Source organism: Taurulus bubalis (genome assembly GCF_910589615.1).
Source record: "Taurulus bubalis genome assembly, chromosome: 2".
Taxonomy (NCBI): Eukaryota; Metazoa; Chordata; class Actinopteri; order Perciformes; family Cottidae; genus Taurulus; species Taurulus bubalis.
In genome coordinates this window covers 16,080,105-16,096,933 of record NC_136590.1, presented here as the reverse complement: position 1 = coordinate 16,096,933, position 16,829 = coordinate 16,080,105, and the positions used below count along the sequence as shown (strand labels likewise).

The following is a 16,829-nucleotide window of genomic DNA, read 5'->3' as shown; positions in this document are numbered from 1 at the left end:
TAATAATTGGTGACGGACATGCGGCTGCTCGCTGTAAAACTGTGCTCACTGCATAACTTTCACATGTTCATATGAACAAATTGTGCTACTTCTGTGTGAGAAGGTCTGTGATTCGGTGCGGCCTGCGATTTGTCTCGTCGTGTCATGTTTTGCTCATTAGAATCCCTGCGCCCCCCTATGTCCAGCTCCTGCCCCATACGTAACAATGTGCTGAGGGAAATGTCAGGCTCCGTCTCTTGAATTTATCTGGAAATGTCTCCTGCTCGGATGGAGAATGTCAATGCCACCGTAAAGTTATCCTCCACTTTGGCGCGTTTTATAACGATTTGTAGCGATTTAAAATTCTAGGAAATTCAAGGTTCCGTATGAGAATAACAACGAATGAAAAGGAGCGCGCCTTTGTCATGTAAGTAGCTAAATGTAAAAAAAACTAAAAAGTGATGACTTGACAATAAGAATCAAACCAGTAATTGTTGAATTATATAGCCTTTGTCTCTTTGTTCTTTCTGCTCTGCACTGATCCCGCGGTTTCCCTTTCATGCCCCTTCTGCTCTCTCCTTCCTCTCCCTTGAAGTGTCTGATGCTGTAACGTCTGTACTCTGAATCTACTTCAGTAGTCCTGGAGGCACGCTCCACTGTAATCATTAGTGTGCTCTTTGTCAGTTTATGATAGAGCTGCTACTGTACATTCGGACCAGATATTGGTCAGGAAACAATCAGGGATTTTTAGCCACGCTGGACCTTAGCTGAATGTTTGGGCTCCCCCCTTTCACGCTATCAGCAGGTGGAAAGCAAGACACAGGCTGTCTGTCTGTCTGTGTCTCTCTCTCCCTTCAGGGTAAACAGACGCCAACAGAGAGGCTGTAGAGTGTTTTTTTTTTCAGGAGAAAGCAATTGAAACGAGGAGGAAATTGAAGAGAAACATGTAATTTACTGCGTATTGAAGAAAAAAATAAGCACTAGGTCAAGTGTATTGTTTGTCTTTCTGTCTGTGCATTGAGGGGCTGAGTTTCCTGTCATCCGTGGTAAATCCTGTCTCTTCTGGACATACTATGGGGGAAAAAAAATGTCCCCCTCTTTGCATTGCGTTATTAATGCATCATCTCCCTCCATCGTTGGTCTGTCCGCACCGCTGTACCGTGTGATTCAAGGCCTCCAGATGTGCTCTAGTGATCACTACTGTCATTACAGCAAAGAGCAGCATAATTAACCCCACACACACACACACACGCACACACACACACACACACACACACACACACACACACACACACACACACACACACACACACACTCTTGTTTCCAGTCTTGCTCTCAAAAAGATTAAAGTTTACACCGGAACAGTTCAGCATTGGCACAGATAAAGCCTGAATGTCATTTTTCTGCTGAGATTTTCATTAGGCCGTTGACAGGGATAAGTCTCTAGCTATGTTTGTGCTGCCAGCTTCCCTTGGAAGACAAATGCAGTTAAATCAACATATGAAGGATTATGTGTTTTAGTGTGTAAAAAAAGAAATTAAAAAAAAAATTGTTTAAACATCCCTTTAAAGGAACGCTGGGAAGCTCTTTATGATACTTTAACAGTGTTTGTCTTTCTCCCAACACATGGACACTGTTTAAAAAAAAAACTCTTCAAGGATATTCTTTTTAGTTGGCTGCCTCAAAGTTCTTACGGTTCTTATTCGAGCAAAAGCAAAACGGCAGACTGGCAAGGACAAAGATGTGAAATTGGACAGCTTTCCTCATTCTTTGTCTGCTTTTCCAAAATTCAACAGAAAGCGGCCTTGAAATGGAATCGCTGGGTGTCTCTGGCATTAAATCAATCCCTCGTGCGTGCGTGCGTGCGTGCGTGCGTGCTCCGACCACTCCAAAGGTGTCTTCTTGTGGTGTAGTTGACTTGCAGCAGCGGGGATTTGGCTCAGCGTTTGCGAGGTTGTTATGGCTGCTTCCCCCCCACTACTACTCCAGGGACAGACAGTATAATGAAAATAGAGTATATAGTCCCCTGCAGACAAAGAAATATAGTTAATTGATTTATTTTCCTCACTAAGGTATATTTCCATTCCTCTCCCTACTCTTTCTTCTCATAGGAAATGTGTCGAGAGATGTTTGAGTAAATGTGTTTATTTTGTACATGTTTTTTGTGTGCGTATGCATTTTGCATATAAATCACTGCGCATTGGTGCATTTTTTATATTTTTTTTATGCGTAATATATTCCGCAGTAAGTATCTATATGTTATCTCAGCAGCACAGCCGCAGATGGGAAAGGTGCGACACCAATTACTCTTCTTGTGGCTCATCAGAGCGAGCGGTTCCACCCAGGGAACCGTTGACTGCCTTCTAGCTCGTATAAATAGCACACTGTCTCCGCGTGATCACAGCCCTCTCGGGCAACTAAAGTATTGTGCTTTCCCTTTTTAATTTTTTTTATTGCACAAGCAATTACTACGGTTTCTAATCTGACAGTGATGCGCTTGATATTAAATAAGGGTTTACTATCTTTTTAAGTTGAAACCATGCACCTGATTAGGGAAGGACTCGTTTCTAACGCTCAAATAGCGTAAGTCTTTGAGCTGTTATGACACCCAGTACAACAGAATAACGAGGCAACTTGTTCCTGGCTTTATTTCTACTATTTTCTTATTTGGTAGAAGACCTTTCAGTCAGTACAACACAGTTTGTTGGTAACGATCACACAAAGCCCTAAACAGCCTGGAGGATGTTCTTTGCTCTTATTATGGATAAATCTGCGCTACCTCATCACTGTCATACTCGTAATCATAGTAAATAACGCTCTCCTTGCCCCTACTACCTACGCCAATCTTTCACTGCAGCCGGCAGTTAGTTACTGAAAGCAGAGGAAGAAAGACATGCAGGTCGCCTGCTCGTTATGGATGTTGAATTCAGAGAGGGAATGTTTTACGCACACCCAGAATCTCCTCGGAGAAGATTGAATTCCCATCGCTGGAGACTAGTGTCTCCTTTCCGAGAGGCGAGTAGAGTACCAGAAATCCCAGCAGTGCTCTCAGCCTCTCCTCTCCTCATAGATGGAGTACTGTAATTAGATTTAGTTCCTCCTCCTCCTACTCTGATGTTCATTTTCTACATTCAGGATACCTTCAGCACACACAAACATGGCCGAATGAACGCGCACGCAGATCTACATGAAAGATACACACTTCCACTCTGCCTCCAAACCCTGTGTATGTACAGAGAAAAACAAAACAAGAGTGCAGCTGAGAAACTCTTTGGGATTCCCAAAATGGCTAGCGGCTGTAGAGTTGTACATACAGTAGCTAATTAGCGGCGAAGATAAGCCTCTTCGTCTCTCACTCTTTCTCTCTCTCTTGCCGCTGATTGTCTTTATCAGCAAGGGTCCTACTCCGCTCAAAAGCGAGGACACATTTATCACCGACTGGGGATTTGATAAGAGGCCACGGTTAAGCCTTTAACCCCATTGTTTTAATGATGAGGATGAATAATGCTTTCTCTTACTATGCGCTTGTCTTTATCTCATTCTCTTCCACACGTTTAAAGTCTCTAAGCACAGCCTTTGTGTACCCATCCATCACGCCTCCACGCTTGAAACAAGCAGGACTGTTGGAGTGCACGACATCCGTGGAGCAATCCTCAACAGTTTATGTTAATTTGCTGTTATTCGATTGAACTGTTGACGAAAGTTTTGCCTGGTTTCTGCTTGATTGTGGCACTTTTCTCCTCCGCAACAAGTTGAAAGTCATTAAGATGTAATGGGGGACCATAGATGCATGTGATTACATTGCTCTTGTTTCACTTCTTACTATGCTGCAGAAAGACCCTTATCAGCGTTTTTGTTATTGAATTATTATCTCTCATCTGTTCAAATTAAAGTTACAATATAATTTTGAAGCTCTTCAGCGGGAAAGATTTTTTTATTATTATTGTGTTTACAGATCAAGTTCAATGCAAATAAAAAAAATTGTACTGAACAAACAAAAGAGCGGATAAGAGATACCATTTTTGAGCTAAATCCAAGGCATTAGTTTTGATAATTAGAAAAAAAAAATTTTTTACTTTGTTCTTGGAACTAAAAATAAGTGGTGGAAAAACATTTTTTTGGGGGGGTGGGTCAACATAAACAAATAAAATAAACATTTCATTTTTTACTTTTCACTATCCAATAAATTTAGTCGCAGATTTGATGTTTTCTGACTTTCAATTCTTTGTTCAGTTTCAGATAATTTTTTTCCCCTTTCGGATTGTTTTTTTTCTTCATTTTTAGTGCATCATTCTGTATTTAGCCAAAGTACTGTACATCTAAATAGCATGTAAACATAACATGTATGGCCTACCTGAGGACTTGGATTTGTGTCGATATGTAGCAAGTGCAGGGAACCCTGAATGGTATATGTCCTTCGTGCAACACACCTCGTCCGTGTCATTCCTGAGAGTAAACCTATGCAATGCCCGGATTAAGACACTCTGTTCCATTGGACACGGTGGCCTATGGCCTGCAGGATTCCTTTCATCATTCTGTATCCTACGTGTGGTGTCCTGGCTTTCACTGACCTCACCAAATTGTCTAGTTGTTCATCAGTGAGGAGACTGTAGATTAGGCTATATAGGTCCTGAGGAGACACAACTTATTTTGGCCGTCCCATTTCTCTCTTTTTTTTACACTGGCACCTGACGAGGAGTTAGATCAGGGTTCTCCTATATGACAAGTGTTGACGACTCCGTCAAAGCATTTAGGAAATCCTGTGGCATCTCAACCTGGCCCAACGATGCCATTCCTAAATGATTAAAGTTAGACACACATACATATGACCAAAAAATGGCACGCAAGTTATCACTTAAGACTTATGCAAAGTGAGCAAACTTGGAAGGCGTCTACCGTAGCTTAATTTATTTATCGGAATACAACAACGTAGAAGACTGCAAATGTTATGCCATGTAAACTAAAGATGTCGTTCTCCCCTGTCGTCGTAGTTGTAACTATAACATGTAACTGGGAGGCTGTTGGAAAAGGGAGCTAATTTTAACTGCTCTATAATATATGTTTGTTGGCTAGCCAAATGTATAACTGCATATAATGTTATAAATCAAGAGGTTAATCTTAAGCAGGGTATTCAATGCAAAATCAAATTCAGCGAGGTCCAGTTTGAGAGAATTTCCTCATGTGAATATCTGGAAAATCAAAAAATGTCCAATTTGCGCTATGATTTAATGCCATAAACTGGGTGAATTATGAATAATAATAATAAATAAATTCTTCTCTTATTTCAAGTAAAATATTGGCTGGATTTAAAAAATAGAGTACATCACAGAAAGCTTTTGAAAAATGTGGCACTTAAAAAAGAAAGTACTTAATTTTTGAAAAACACATTTAACTGAATTGCCCTGCAGCTTTAAATTTAGTTCATCCAGGTGTGAAGTGGTCAATCAAAAAAAGGCACGATATCCATATTATTCTCATCTTCTAAAGAGAGAAATTTGTGAGCAGGGACCATATCAGTGGTTATGGAAACCACTTGTTTCATCTCTATGCCCCTCTCTGTTTCCATCATTGTTGGGCAGTGAATTACTCTATTAGGATTCTGATCATATTGGTCCCTGAGATTGTTTATTTTTTGTGGCTTCATTTCTGATTCGAGAGGGTGCGTTTGCTCAAAAGACTCGTAGTGGTGCTTCACACTGCCGCTTTCAATAATCGTCACGGTCTCTGAGCACGAGACACACTGGCTTTGAAATGCCCGCGGGAAGAATGAAGGTATACGAGTCCATTCTTGTTTAATTAAAGGCTCTGGTCTCGTCCACATTTCTTGGAGAACGCCATCGGAAATAACTTATCTGACTCACATACTTCTCAGAAGTGAGTGAGTGTGGAGTTGCAACGCTTATCAGAATATATGTATTTGATTGGCATGATTAGCATCACGTGAGGTTTACAACGCAGTTTACAACACGTAGTTTGTCGGTGTGTTTCCTGAACCGCTGGACGAGTGCTGTAAAGGCTGGAGAAGCTGCGGCGTTTCAAATAGAAGCGCTACGTGAAAATGTAATAATTATCAATTAATTATTATCTGATTATAAATCCAGGTCCGTATACATCGACACTTGCGTCTGGAACCGTACCACAGTCCGCCTATTAGTGACCCCTGATCTAAAGAGGCGACTGTGGCTCAGTGTTACAGAGTCGTCCTTCAGTCAAAGGATCGGTGGTTCGATTCCCAGTTCCGCTAGTCCATGTTGTTGTCTCTTTGGGCAAGACACTTAACCCTGATTTGCCGTGGGTATGAATGGGTAGATGGTCGTGATGGGCAGGTGGCACCTTGCATGCAGCCCCTGCCATCAGTGTATGAATGAGGGAATAATCATGTAGTGTTAAAGCGCTTAACAAGTACGAATCCATTTACCATTTAAAGTGTCAGCACTACAAGTACCTTAGTACTTAAGTATGAGGTATTCACTGGCTTACTGTTTAAAAGGTTGAATAGTGCCATTTATTAAATTTTGCCTGTAAGTTTTAGTTTTATTTCTGAGCTGATGCAACTTCCCAGAATCCCTCAAAAGGTCTCCACCATGCCTGGCACATGCTGCGGTTTAAGCCGTGGCCCCCCCAAGGTCTTTTACTCGCATATCTACAGCAATTATGTTATGAGCGGTGCCAAAACGTGGTTGACCTACGCTCACCACTGTTCCTGAACGCCTCCTTTGTAGACGCTGTCTGAGGAGCGAAGCTGCTGCTCGGCTGACACGATGCTCCTGCGCCACCTCCAGCGTTCAACGCTCTAGAGTAGAGCGGGTCCACGATACTGTCATTAAGTAAGGGACATGAGCATGCACTGCAGGAGCGCTTTAATAGTTTACTTGTTATGCTAATGCTGTCCAATTTGCAGATAAAAATAAGCTTTAAACTTCAAGCTTTTTGAGGGCCCTCGCCATGTTGGGCCCCTGGGTGTTTAGTTCCACTGTTCTCCTCACTTTTAGGCCCCTGTTGTCCTTTGAGAAACATATGGCTTGTAGCTTGCAGAAGTCAAGATGATTAGGAACCATGTTGGCTACCAAATGGCCAAAAGGCATGTACTGTCTCAGAGGGATATATTACATGCTGACTACTTTCATTTCCCAGCTCGCTTTGTAATTGTGTGCGTGCTATTTACATATACACGTGTGTGCGTGTGTAACTGGAGGACACAGGAAGGAGATGCTGCACGGTGACTGATAGCTGAGAGTGATTTATGGGGAGCCGTGGCTGCAAGATGCCTCACCGCGCTACATCATTCTGTATCCTTCTGTCATGCAAATTATCAACAGCCACCATTTCATGATGAATTATTTCCCAGACCTGCACTTTAATGACAATCGCTCCCTTCGACGCGAGTGCACGCGTCACATGTCGACTCATACACACAGTCAGCTCACACAGATGTGCAGGTGACAGCCTTGTTCTGATCTGCATTAGGCGTTTGTGTCCTGGAAGGAATGGGAGGAGAGGTCTGGAGGGAATCTCGTGGCCTGCAGAATCAGTGACCACGAGATGAAAGGTAGATGATGGAAAGTGGAAAGGAGAGGAGATTGAAGAAAGGAGCACTAACATCAAACACCATTTAGATGGGGACAGACGTTTCTTAATTATTCCTTTATTTCGTGGCCCTGCATCAGCGGCCGTGATTAGCATTTAAATGGCGAAGGCGTTTTTTTTTAGAATATTCAAACGCATCCGGCAATAAAGACGAACATGGCTCGAATTGCCGCAGCGTATGAAAATCACAGTAATAACAAAACGCGTTGGCATATTGGAGGGGACTTCCGTCTCCTTTCTGTGCATTTTCCTGCAACTCTGACCAGAATTCAATTTGACTCGGGGTAATTTTCCTCCGTAAGCGTTCAATATGTTTTCATCACTCTAATTGCTTACCCCGCTCCTCCCCATCCCTGTCTGTCACAGCAAAGGCCAGTCCCCAGACGGGAATCTTTATCACAAAGAAAAGCACAAAAGAGACAGCGCTGTTCCAAGGCTGACGAGTAAATGGAATTCCCGCAGAGACCGAGACGAGACACTCACACTCGGCATGGTTATATGTACCCTTCTCTATTGGGCTGAATGGGTTCAGTATAATATTGTCAGAAGAAGGACCAGGTTTTTTTTTTTTGGGATAGCCACGGCACCAAGGGCCACCCACGCTGATTGCACTTTGGATAATAAATGTACAGATGTGAAGAGTGCTACTTTGATTGGATCGAAGCAAAGGGAAATGAGTTGTTTTCCGTATTTCGTCATTGCTAGTCGTGATTATCATGGTCGTGTGCGGGAAGTCCACAAGCTCTCAAGTTGTCCTTCCGGCAGTGAAGGTACTATGCACCTTTTTAAATGAAAAGGACCGCAAACTGCCATTGAACAAGAATCGCCTTGGAGATTTGAAAGTTATCTGAGGATTTTATTTTTTCTGGTTTTCTTAATTCCACGCTATTTTTTTTTTTTTCAAATTAAACACTATTATGAACTGTTTAAAGTATGCTATATATATAAATAAATAAGTACATACAAAACACTTGACTTCAAACTGCAGCTTCAAACCTTTTAACTTCAAACTATAAAAATATATATTTAAAAAAAGAACAGTCAGGTGGCCTGATGGGACCGTGTGCAACAGAACTCAGAGACTGTTGGATTCTACAAACTGCTGCTTTACTGGACTACACGTCATCATTAATATCAACTGGAGAGATTTGTTCCAGCAAGCTGAGGACGGACGTTCAAAAGCTCGTGTCTCCAGCGATCTCTGTGTGTGCGCGCGCTGTGTGTGTGTGTGTGAGCGCTGGAAGCCCCGCCCCCTCGAGCCCCGCTCTGCAAGCAGGCAGACAGAGAGCAGAGCAGCGAGTGTGCTCTGATCCGCTATTTTAATAATCGTTTTTAGCGTGCAGGCACCGCGCTACCTTTTTAGTATCTATATACCGTGCAACTTTACATAGTAGTGTAAAAAAAAATATGTTTAAATCGGCTCAGGCACCGGAAGGAAGCACCGAAATCTGCATTGCTTTATTGACACCGGTTCTCGGTACCCAACCCTACTCCCGAGCTGCCGTGGCAGGTGCCGCGATTTGAGCTTGCTCCTACTGCAGCAAGCAGGGTTTCCAATGTGGCTTCGTCCCTTAACCGCTGTGTTCTGAAAGGGATCGCTGCCAATCAACAGTGATATGCTTTGTCAAGTCTTTGCAACAATGCTGAGGTATTGTTGGGGGTTTTAAATGTTTTTTGGGGGCTTTTTATTTTGTGTATTTTTCTGTTCCATGCAGGCAATCTCAGCCTCTACTTTTCACTTTGAAAGAGTGCTTTCCCCACATTTATTTTCTGGCAGACAATTTCAGAGGTCAGCTTCATCTTCTGACTGCATTGCAAAAGGGGGGCCGCTTTTTCAACTTCTTCATTCAATTTTCTTTCTTTTTTTTCAATTGTTTATCTTTTATTCATATCGAAAATCTTTTGGAGATTGAAAACGTTTTTCTTTCTCCGACAGGCCATCTTTTCTCTGTATTTTTGTTTGTTTTTTAAAGCACACAAGAGCCCAGGTGGAGTAGCTTGACTTCCGAAGCCTGCGTAATGACGGCGCTCTGAAAAGGGACGCGCTCTAATGAATTCAGGTCAGGGTGTTATCTCTGGGCTTCTGCTAAATTGTTTCTATGAAAACGGTTTTGCTCAGTAAGAGCCAGCGGAGGGAGCCGATTCATTCCCACAACATACAAATTGTCTATTGGTTCAGTCCACTTCAGTTGTCAGCTATTCTGAAGGACTTGGAGGAAAGCTTGCAGTGCGCTGTGACGACCTAACGGGGTCCTGTTCTGTCTGATGGACATTAGACCGGTTAGCCAACTCTCCAAGGACCTTTGTGCATCGGAGGAGAAAACCAAGAGGGGAATCTGTTATTGTTTATGCAAATAGTAGTTTTGGAAGGGGAAAAAGGGGGCTAAGCGATGTTCAGGGACTTTTCAAAATCTGAATGAACCACTTACACTTAATGTTATACTATACTTATTTTGCAGTAAGTGCAAGTGAAGTAAATGCAGATTAATTTAAATCATGTTTCTGCAGCAGTTTTATTGATGGAATAGTACAAAACTTTGCTTGTGGAGAGATAGATGAGAAGATATCGTTAACATTAAACATGACTGGAGAACTGTCCAAAAGCTAACGAAGTCCACCGAGCAGAAGAGCAGATTTTACCAATTCATTTTAATTCATGGTTCAGAGAGCCATCGATCTTCTCATCTCAACCCCGTTTTCCCCAAAAAGTTGAACGATTCCTTTAATTTCGAACAGCGCCTCCATCTGTGACGGTTCTAAATGTGCTGCACAGTGGGACCTCTTCTGACTTATTTCTCCTTTTTTCTTTTTTTTCTTTTTTGAAGGCTACAAGCAACAAACATACAGCCCCATGGATGCCTCACAAACGTGTCACATACATATAAGGGAAGCTCACTGCTGCTGCGTGGTGGTGTCATGCAGTGTTTGCGTGGGACGTGGATCATCACAGACGTGGCGACAGAACTCAGACGCACCGACACATGTATACATATGCACACTTACATGCTCCCACACACTTTATTCGGCGGCATGATTAATCATGGGCATCTTTTGGAGTTTTAGAGGAGGTAAAAAAAAACACACACACATTTCCTGCTTCAAAAAGGTTTTTCTTTTGCCGCTTTAGTCATCATTATTACAGGATTAATTCATATTAATTCCTGTCTATCGCTTCTTTACTATTGCTGTTTTACAGTCTTCATCCCGCCACCTCATCTCTCCGAAGGTGGGAAAAAAGTCACAACCCTCACGCGCAGAAAATCCAACATTCGGCGCCGCTATCTGAGTCATCAGGTGATCCCATCCAACGTTCACAGGGTTTGAATAAGTGCAGATGAGCTGTGTGATCCCTCCTAGGAGAGATGCAAACACTCAAGTGTGGATCATCATAGGGGGACTAAGAGAAGCGCACACACACACACACACACACACACACAGGCAGTCATACAGAATAATGAGTACATGTTTTGTCCTAGAGGGCAATTGTGGCCCTCATCTAGAAATAACATCAAGGACACGCATTTGTGACCAGACAGTGTTAAGCCAGGCAAGTTATTCAGTCACCAAGAGCAGTGGCAAGGTTACATGAAAGGCTAGCATTCCTGGCCACACACACGCACTATACACAAAACCGACTCGTGAAATGTGTCCGTAATGATACAGCTGCAGGCCCATCCACACATGACAGGAGGGTGTGTGTGCGCTTCACACAGTGTGCCGCCCCAGGTTTTGATTTTAAATTAATTTAGTTCAGACGTACACACATACAGGCCTAAACCATCAATTTCCATCATTGGCGGATTAATTATTTAATGGTACGGCGTGTGCATCCGTTGTCCTCACATAGCTCCGAATATGAATACAAATTTAGGTCACATTTGTATTCCAGTGCTGTTTGATTTTGCAGCGTGGCAGACTTGATGATTCAGGGCAATTTCACGACGCTGACATTAAAGTAGTATCAGCAGTGGGGACATAGATTCTTTTGAGGGGGATCCTCCTCAGACCGATGACTTTCTCATGGACAAACTGCAATTAATCCTCTTTTGTCACCAGTTTTCCATGACTTTTTTTTGGGCTGAGTGTCTTTCTGGAGAAGAGGCAGCGAGCAGCATGACTCCCCTTCGTGGAAACACTTGCTGTTAAATAGAGCAGCTCATTTTCTCTGCTCAAAGCCATCTGCAGACCCATCACCTACACATGCATGCACATGTGAGCATGCGTGCTCCCACGTAGTTAGAATACATCCATGTATCGTATCATAATACTTCAGGGGACATTACACAATTAACTGTGACCTTTATCATGTCCTTCTAACATTCATCTATTCTAATCCGAAAGCATAAAACCCCCGACTCGATCTTTTTCTCTAATCCCAACATGTTTACCCCTCGGTCAAGTGAAAATTGGCTAAAATTTACCAACTTGCCAGAAAGTCAAATTGGTGTTCTCCAACCGTCGGATAGGAACTACCTTCACACGCAGCAAAATAACTCATTTCCTGCCCCTCCATCACAGTGATGCGTTAAGTGTGCAGTCATTTCCACTGTAGTGACTCGGCATCGCTGCCGCAGGGCTGAGGTAGACCCATTCTATTAATGATGCTGTGTGTAATTGAAAATAAATTGAAAATCGTGGCTCCCTTAATGAAAGTTCCCAAAGGTTTTCAAAGTATGCTACAAGTGGAGGGCTCCGGAGTATCTCCCTCACTTTATGTCCTTCACATCCGTCCATCCGTCCGTCCTTTCTTCCTTCCTTCCTTCCTTCCTTCCTTCCTTCCTTCCTTCCTTCCTTCCTTCCTCATTTCCAATTTGTTCGTCTCCCTCCCACTTCTTTCTTTCTATAGGTCTTCCCCCCTTCCTTTCTTCCTTCTCTTTTTTTCCTGCCATTTTTCTCCTTACTAATTAATTTGTTCATGTCCCCCCCCTTCTTTCTTTCTTTCTCTCTCTCTCTCTTCCTTGCTTTCCTTCCCCTCATCTCTTTTATTTATATTTTCTCAGTTTTTCAGAGGGTGGTCAGAGCAGCAGCCTTTCTTTGCATGCAACGTTTCCTTTGCAGCGGCTTAACCTCCGTGTAATCCAACTGAGGGGAGGCTTTGAAGCAGTGGAGTAGTGTGCAGCATGGAGAGGGTCGTACCCTATCTGTGGCCTCGCTGCTAGAGAGGACTTGAGGGCTGATACATATGTTGAGCATCAACAAGAGACAGATAAAAAGACAAACGCTGGCTTGACGTGGACAGTAGACCAAAACCGAGTTCTCAAACTACTGAATGTGAAGCTCTTTACGAACTCACTGGTGCCTGTTTTCGCCATAACAACTCGCAGCAATCTCCATTTTCTTTTGACCGAGTCAAGTCTGTTTGACCACGGCGAACAGTTCGATGTCCGTTCTACTCCAATTCTTTGGGTATGGTTTTCTGTTAATGGAGAGGGAATTCTTCTTGATTACACTGCACACTTGTATGATGATGTTATGCGACTGTGTAACTAAAATTGACATTCATCTGTCATAAATCAAGATATTCAGCAGCAGGTTGTTGTTCGGGCTGTGAAGTGAGTTCATTGAGAGCCAGAAATCTCCTGGTGGAGCAAACGTTGATCATGTTCAAGGTGATAATAATTGCCGGTACTGCACCTCTTATGTGGGCTACATGAGGGTCAGACGTGGTGTGAATTACACGGCACTCTAAAGAGCATGATGCCTATTCATAGTAACCTCCCAGTTTAGTGCGGTGACGTCAACACTGAGACAAAGTTAAAAAAAAGAAAAGAAAAAAAAACCTTTTTGTGTTCCACCATTTAATGCTTGGTTTTCTTCATTGATGAAACTCGTCTCGTTGCCACAGGGGTGAAAGCGGTGTTCTCCGGCCATTACCACCGGAACGCCGGCGGTTGCCACGACGGCCTGGACATGGTCGTGAGCTCGGCCATTGGGTGCCAGCTCGGCGAGGACACCCACGGCCTCAGGGTGGTGGTAGTGACCGCCGACAACATCATCCACCGCTACCACAGCCTCGAGCAGCTGAGTGCGGAGGGCATGGACGCGGACCTCAGGAAGCTGCTGCAGGTCTGAAGGCCGAAGGAGGGAACATCAGAAAGAAAAGTTGTTTTTATGTAAATAGTTTTTTTTGTTTTTCTGATTCCCCGTTCTTAGAGACGCACAAGAAGGTCTTTGTAGACTATAGCAGTGGTCATGTCCGCAGGTAGGATTGAGATATTAAAACCATCCTCCATTCCTAGTATATGATAAGCTATATATGATCAACCACGCCAGTCTCATCAATAGTGTTGAAGTTGACCAATGGTCCAATGGGAAATGTAGGAAATCACTAAGGTATATCAATGACCACTGGTCAAAACTATATGCTACAGGTTCATATCTAACAGTGTGAGTATTAAAGGGTAGAGTTTCCCTTTTAATGATCCTAAAATATCCAGCTGTTGTAGCCATTTCTACTGTTTGTTTGCTGTTGTTGTAGTTTAATGCCGCTTTGGCTATCCTATGCAATATGTGTGGAAACGTTTTAATGTGGTACGGTGTTAAACATATGGAACTGACCTCTGATCAGATTGAGCTGTTTTACACTGCCTTTGCAGGTAACGGATAGTAACTGAGAAGGTTTTTTGGGGTTATTTGTTTTTTATAATAGATGTTGAGATTATTCTTAATCCATGTTGAGGTTATTCTTAATCCATATCAAATATAACAGAAATGTCTGAGATTTTTAAATTTGAATTCAGTCTTGCCTTTCCTGACTATTTTAAAATACAATCCGCCCCATCTTTTGCCACATTACAAATACAAAGTGAGGGCAGTAAACAGCGGGGCTGACATCAATCAGATAAAACAGTGAGGCCGGATTACATAACTTGATTTCATGTAAATCCCCTGTGCGGGTGAAGGGAAATCAAAGCCAGCACTTGTTAGAAGCGGACCCCGACACTAACGAGGAAAAAAACATTATATAATGAAAAAAATAAGAAGAAGAAAATGGAATTGTATGTACGGAGAACCTCTCTCTTGCATGTCTGATCCTTTGTTGGACAGCAGACTTTATTTGTGCCCCAAACCATATCTATGATGTAACGTTTACGTCGCACCTCACCACTTTAATCTGTTTGGAAGAGCTGCGGTGAACTCCGTAAATACAATGAATACGGTGCGATTGTGTCGTTAAATGGCTAGCCGAAGGACTGGTGTCAGGCTGATGCTATACGTAGCGATAGTGAGTGGTTAGTGGGAGGAAGAGCACAGTACTTCCTGACTGTTGAGTCGTGGCTGAGACAACCTCACAGTGGTGCGGCCTGCTCGCCGCAGGCTGATTCAGAAGCTCACCGTTTTGAAATTGTCTTTAAAATGGAAATTTCTGCAACCAAATGACTTTGTCTGTGAGCCCTCAATTACTCTACTCAATTACCCTACACACACACACACACACATACATACACATACATACACACACATACACACACACACACACACACACACACAGACGCGCACGCTTGCTCTGACCGACTCAGAATTTAAGAGTTGTCATGGCAACCCTTGAGCAACACATCTGTGTGTGAGCGTGCAGGAGAGAAAGAGGATCTACTCCCCGGCTGTGTGTGCGTGCTTCAGTCCGTCCGTGGTCTGGAGGTCACTGTCGGTGATTTACCGTCGGCGACGCCATCGCTGACCTCATTTTACACCGACAGATTCTGTATCTCCTCCAAAAAGTCACAATGCGCAGGAGGGAGGAAGGGAGGGCGTCTGAAAGGAATGAATAATGAGTATGAAGTGTGAAAGACGACTCAGTCCATCTCCTTCATTTCCTGTATGAGAAGGAACCTTATGTCCTTATCTATTTTCATATCTTCATGGTAGCCGAGCTCAATCACATTGTTCTTTATCTGTTTTTGTGTGTGAATTTTGTTTTGAGCACATTTGCTCTGTGAATCGGGGAACATCACACGCTTTGACTTGTTCCCTTGTTGAATTCTAATGAATGACCCTACTGGATACCATGACTGTGACATGATTGGTTGTATTTTTTTATGATAAATAAATGATTTTATCTAATGATTGCAGAGTGTTAACGTGTTTGTTGTGTTAGCCAATATCAGTTCTTTAAAAGCTGGACTTTTGAGGCACGTGTGAGACATAACCCCTATTGTCTGGATACGCGCTGAACTTCACAACTCAGAAATTACAACATTTAGTGCGCACTGGAAATGCTTATGTTTGACAACTTGTTGCTCTGTCATGTCTTTTTTTAACTTAAAGGTACATTGTGTAGGACTTGGCGGCATCCAGTGGTGAGGCTGCAGTTTGCATCCATCTGAAACTTCTACCATGTGCTGAGCGCGTAGGAGGACTATGGTGGCCGACGTTATGAACGCGAAGGGCTATATCGAGAGTGTTTGGTTTATCCGTTCTGGGCCACCATAGAAACATGGCAGCCGGCTCCCTGAAGAGGACCAGCTCAATATGTAGATAAACGGCTCAATCTAAGCTCACCAAAACATTTCTTATTTTCAGGTGATCATAAACTATAGAAAACATACATATTACTATTATATTACATTTCTTCAGTATATCCGGCTTATTTTCAAGAAGTTCTGTTTCATAAAGGAGGTTTGAATGAGTCAGACCTATGTTCCACAGTAACTTCAGACTTTATCAATGTTCCAATCAGTCGACCAGACGGAAACGAGTGTTTCTGCACAGTGAACAGTAAATCTGCAGTATGTCAAACTCCTCACGTTTTGACGCTTAAGTGAAATCAATGGGCTCATATCTTTGAGATAACTAAATATGGAGTGTTTCATATGCTGGACACAATAAAAAGCCTCCTTGGTCTCATTCAACCCAGGGTTGTCATGATAGGCCCTGCTTTTCTTTTATTTGCTGGATTATTTCTGGCATTTTTGCCTTTATTGCACAGCCCAAGCCCTGCTACCTTTATGAAACACCCCTCAGGATGATCCGCAATCAATCCGTGTTCTTTGGGGATCAAATGTACCCTTACTATATTTCAAAAGGAGTGTGTGTCTTTCTCTCCATTTTATTATTCATGTGAGAAAGTCTGTGTTTCCTCCTCAGAAAGCAGAAACACGCATGGCCTCGATTCTGCGTCCTTCATGTATGATGATGGTTCTTACATGCATCCGTCATTTCAAATCTGTAAGAGACATACAGCCAGCTTTGTGAATCAAACAGCCAAATCAGGAGGTGCAAAATACACCGAGGCCGCTGATAAGATGCGGCAGTTTAACATAAGA

General features: G+C 42.8%; 1 protein-coding gene across 1 annotated transcript in view; it reads left to right on the top strand.

The window, feature by feature from the left end:
• Window positions 1–15,621, top strand: part of cpped1 (calcineurin-like phosphoesterase domain containing 1) — a gene marked incomplete at its 5' end in the record, with an annotated part of 38,151 nt that extends 22,530 nt beyond the window's left edge. The window contains one exon of the mRNA XM_079214227.1: window positions 13,412–15,621. Within this exon, the coding sequence (XP_079070353.1) occupies window positions 13,412–13,638 (227 nt within the window). The 3' untranslated portion in view covers window positions 13,639–15,621. The remainder of the gene's footprint in view (window positions 1–13,411) is intronic.
• Window positions 15,622–16,829: the final 1,208 nt, after the last annotated feature.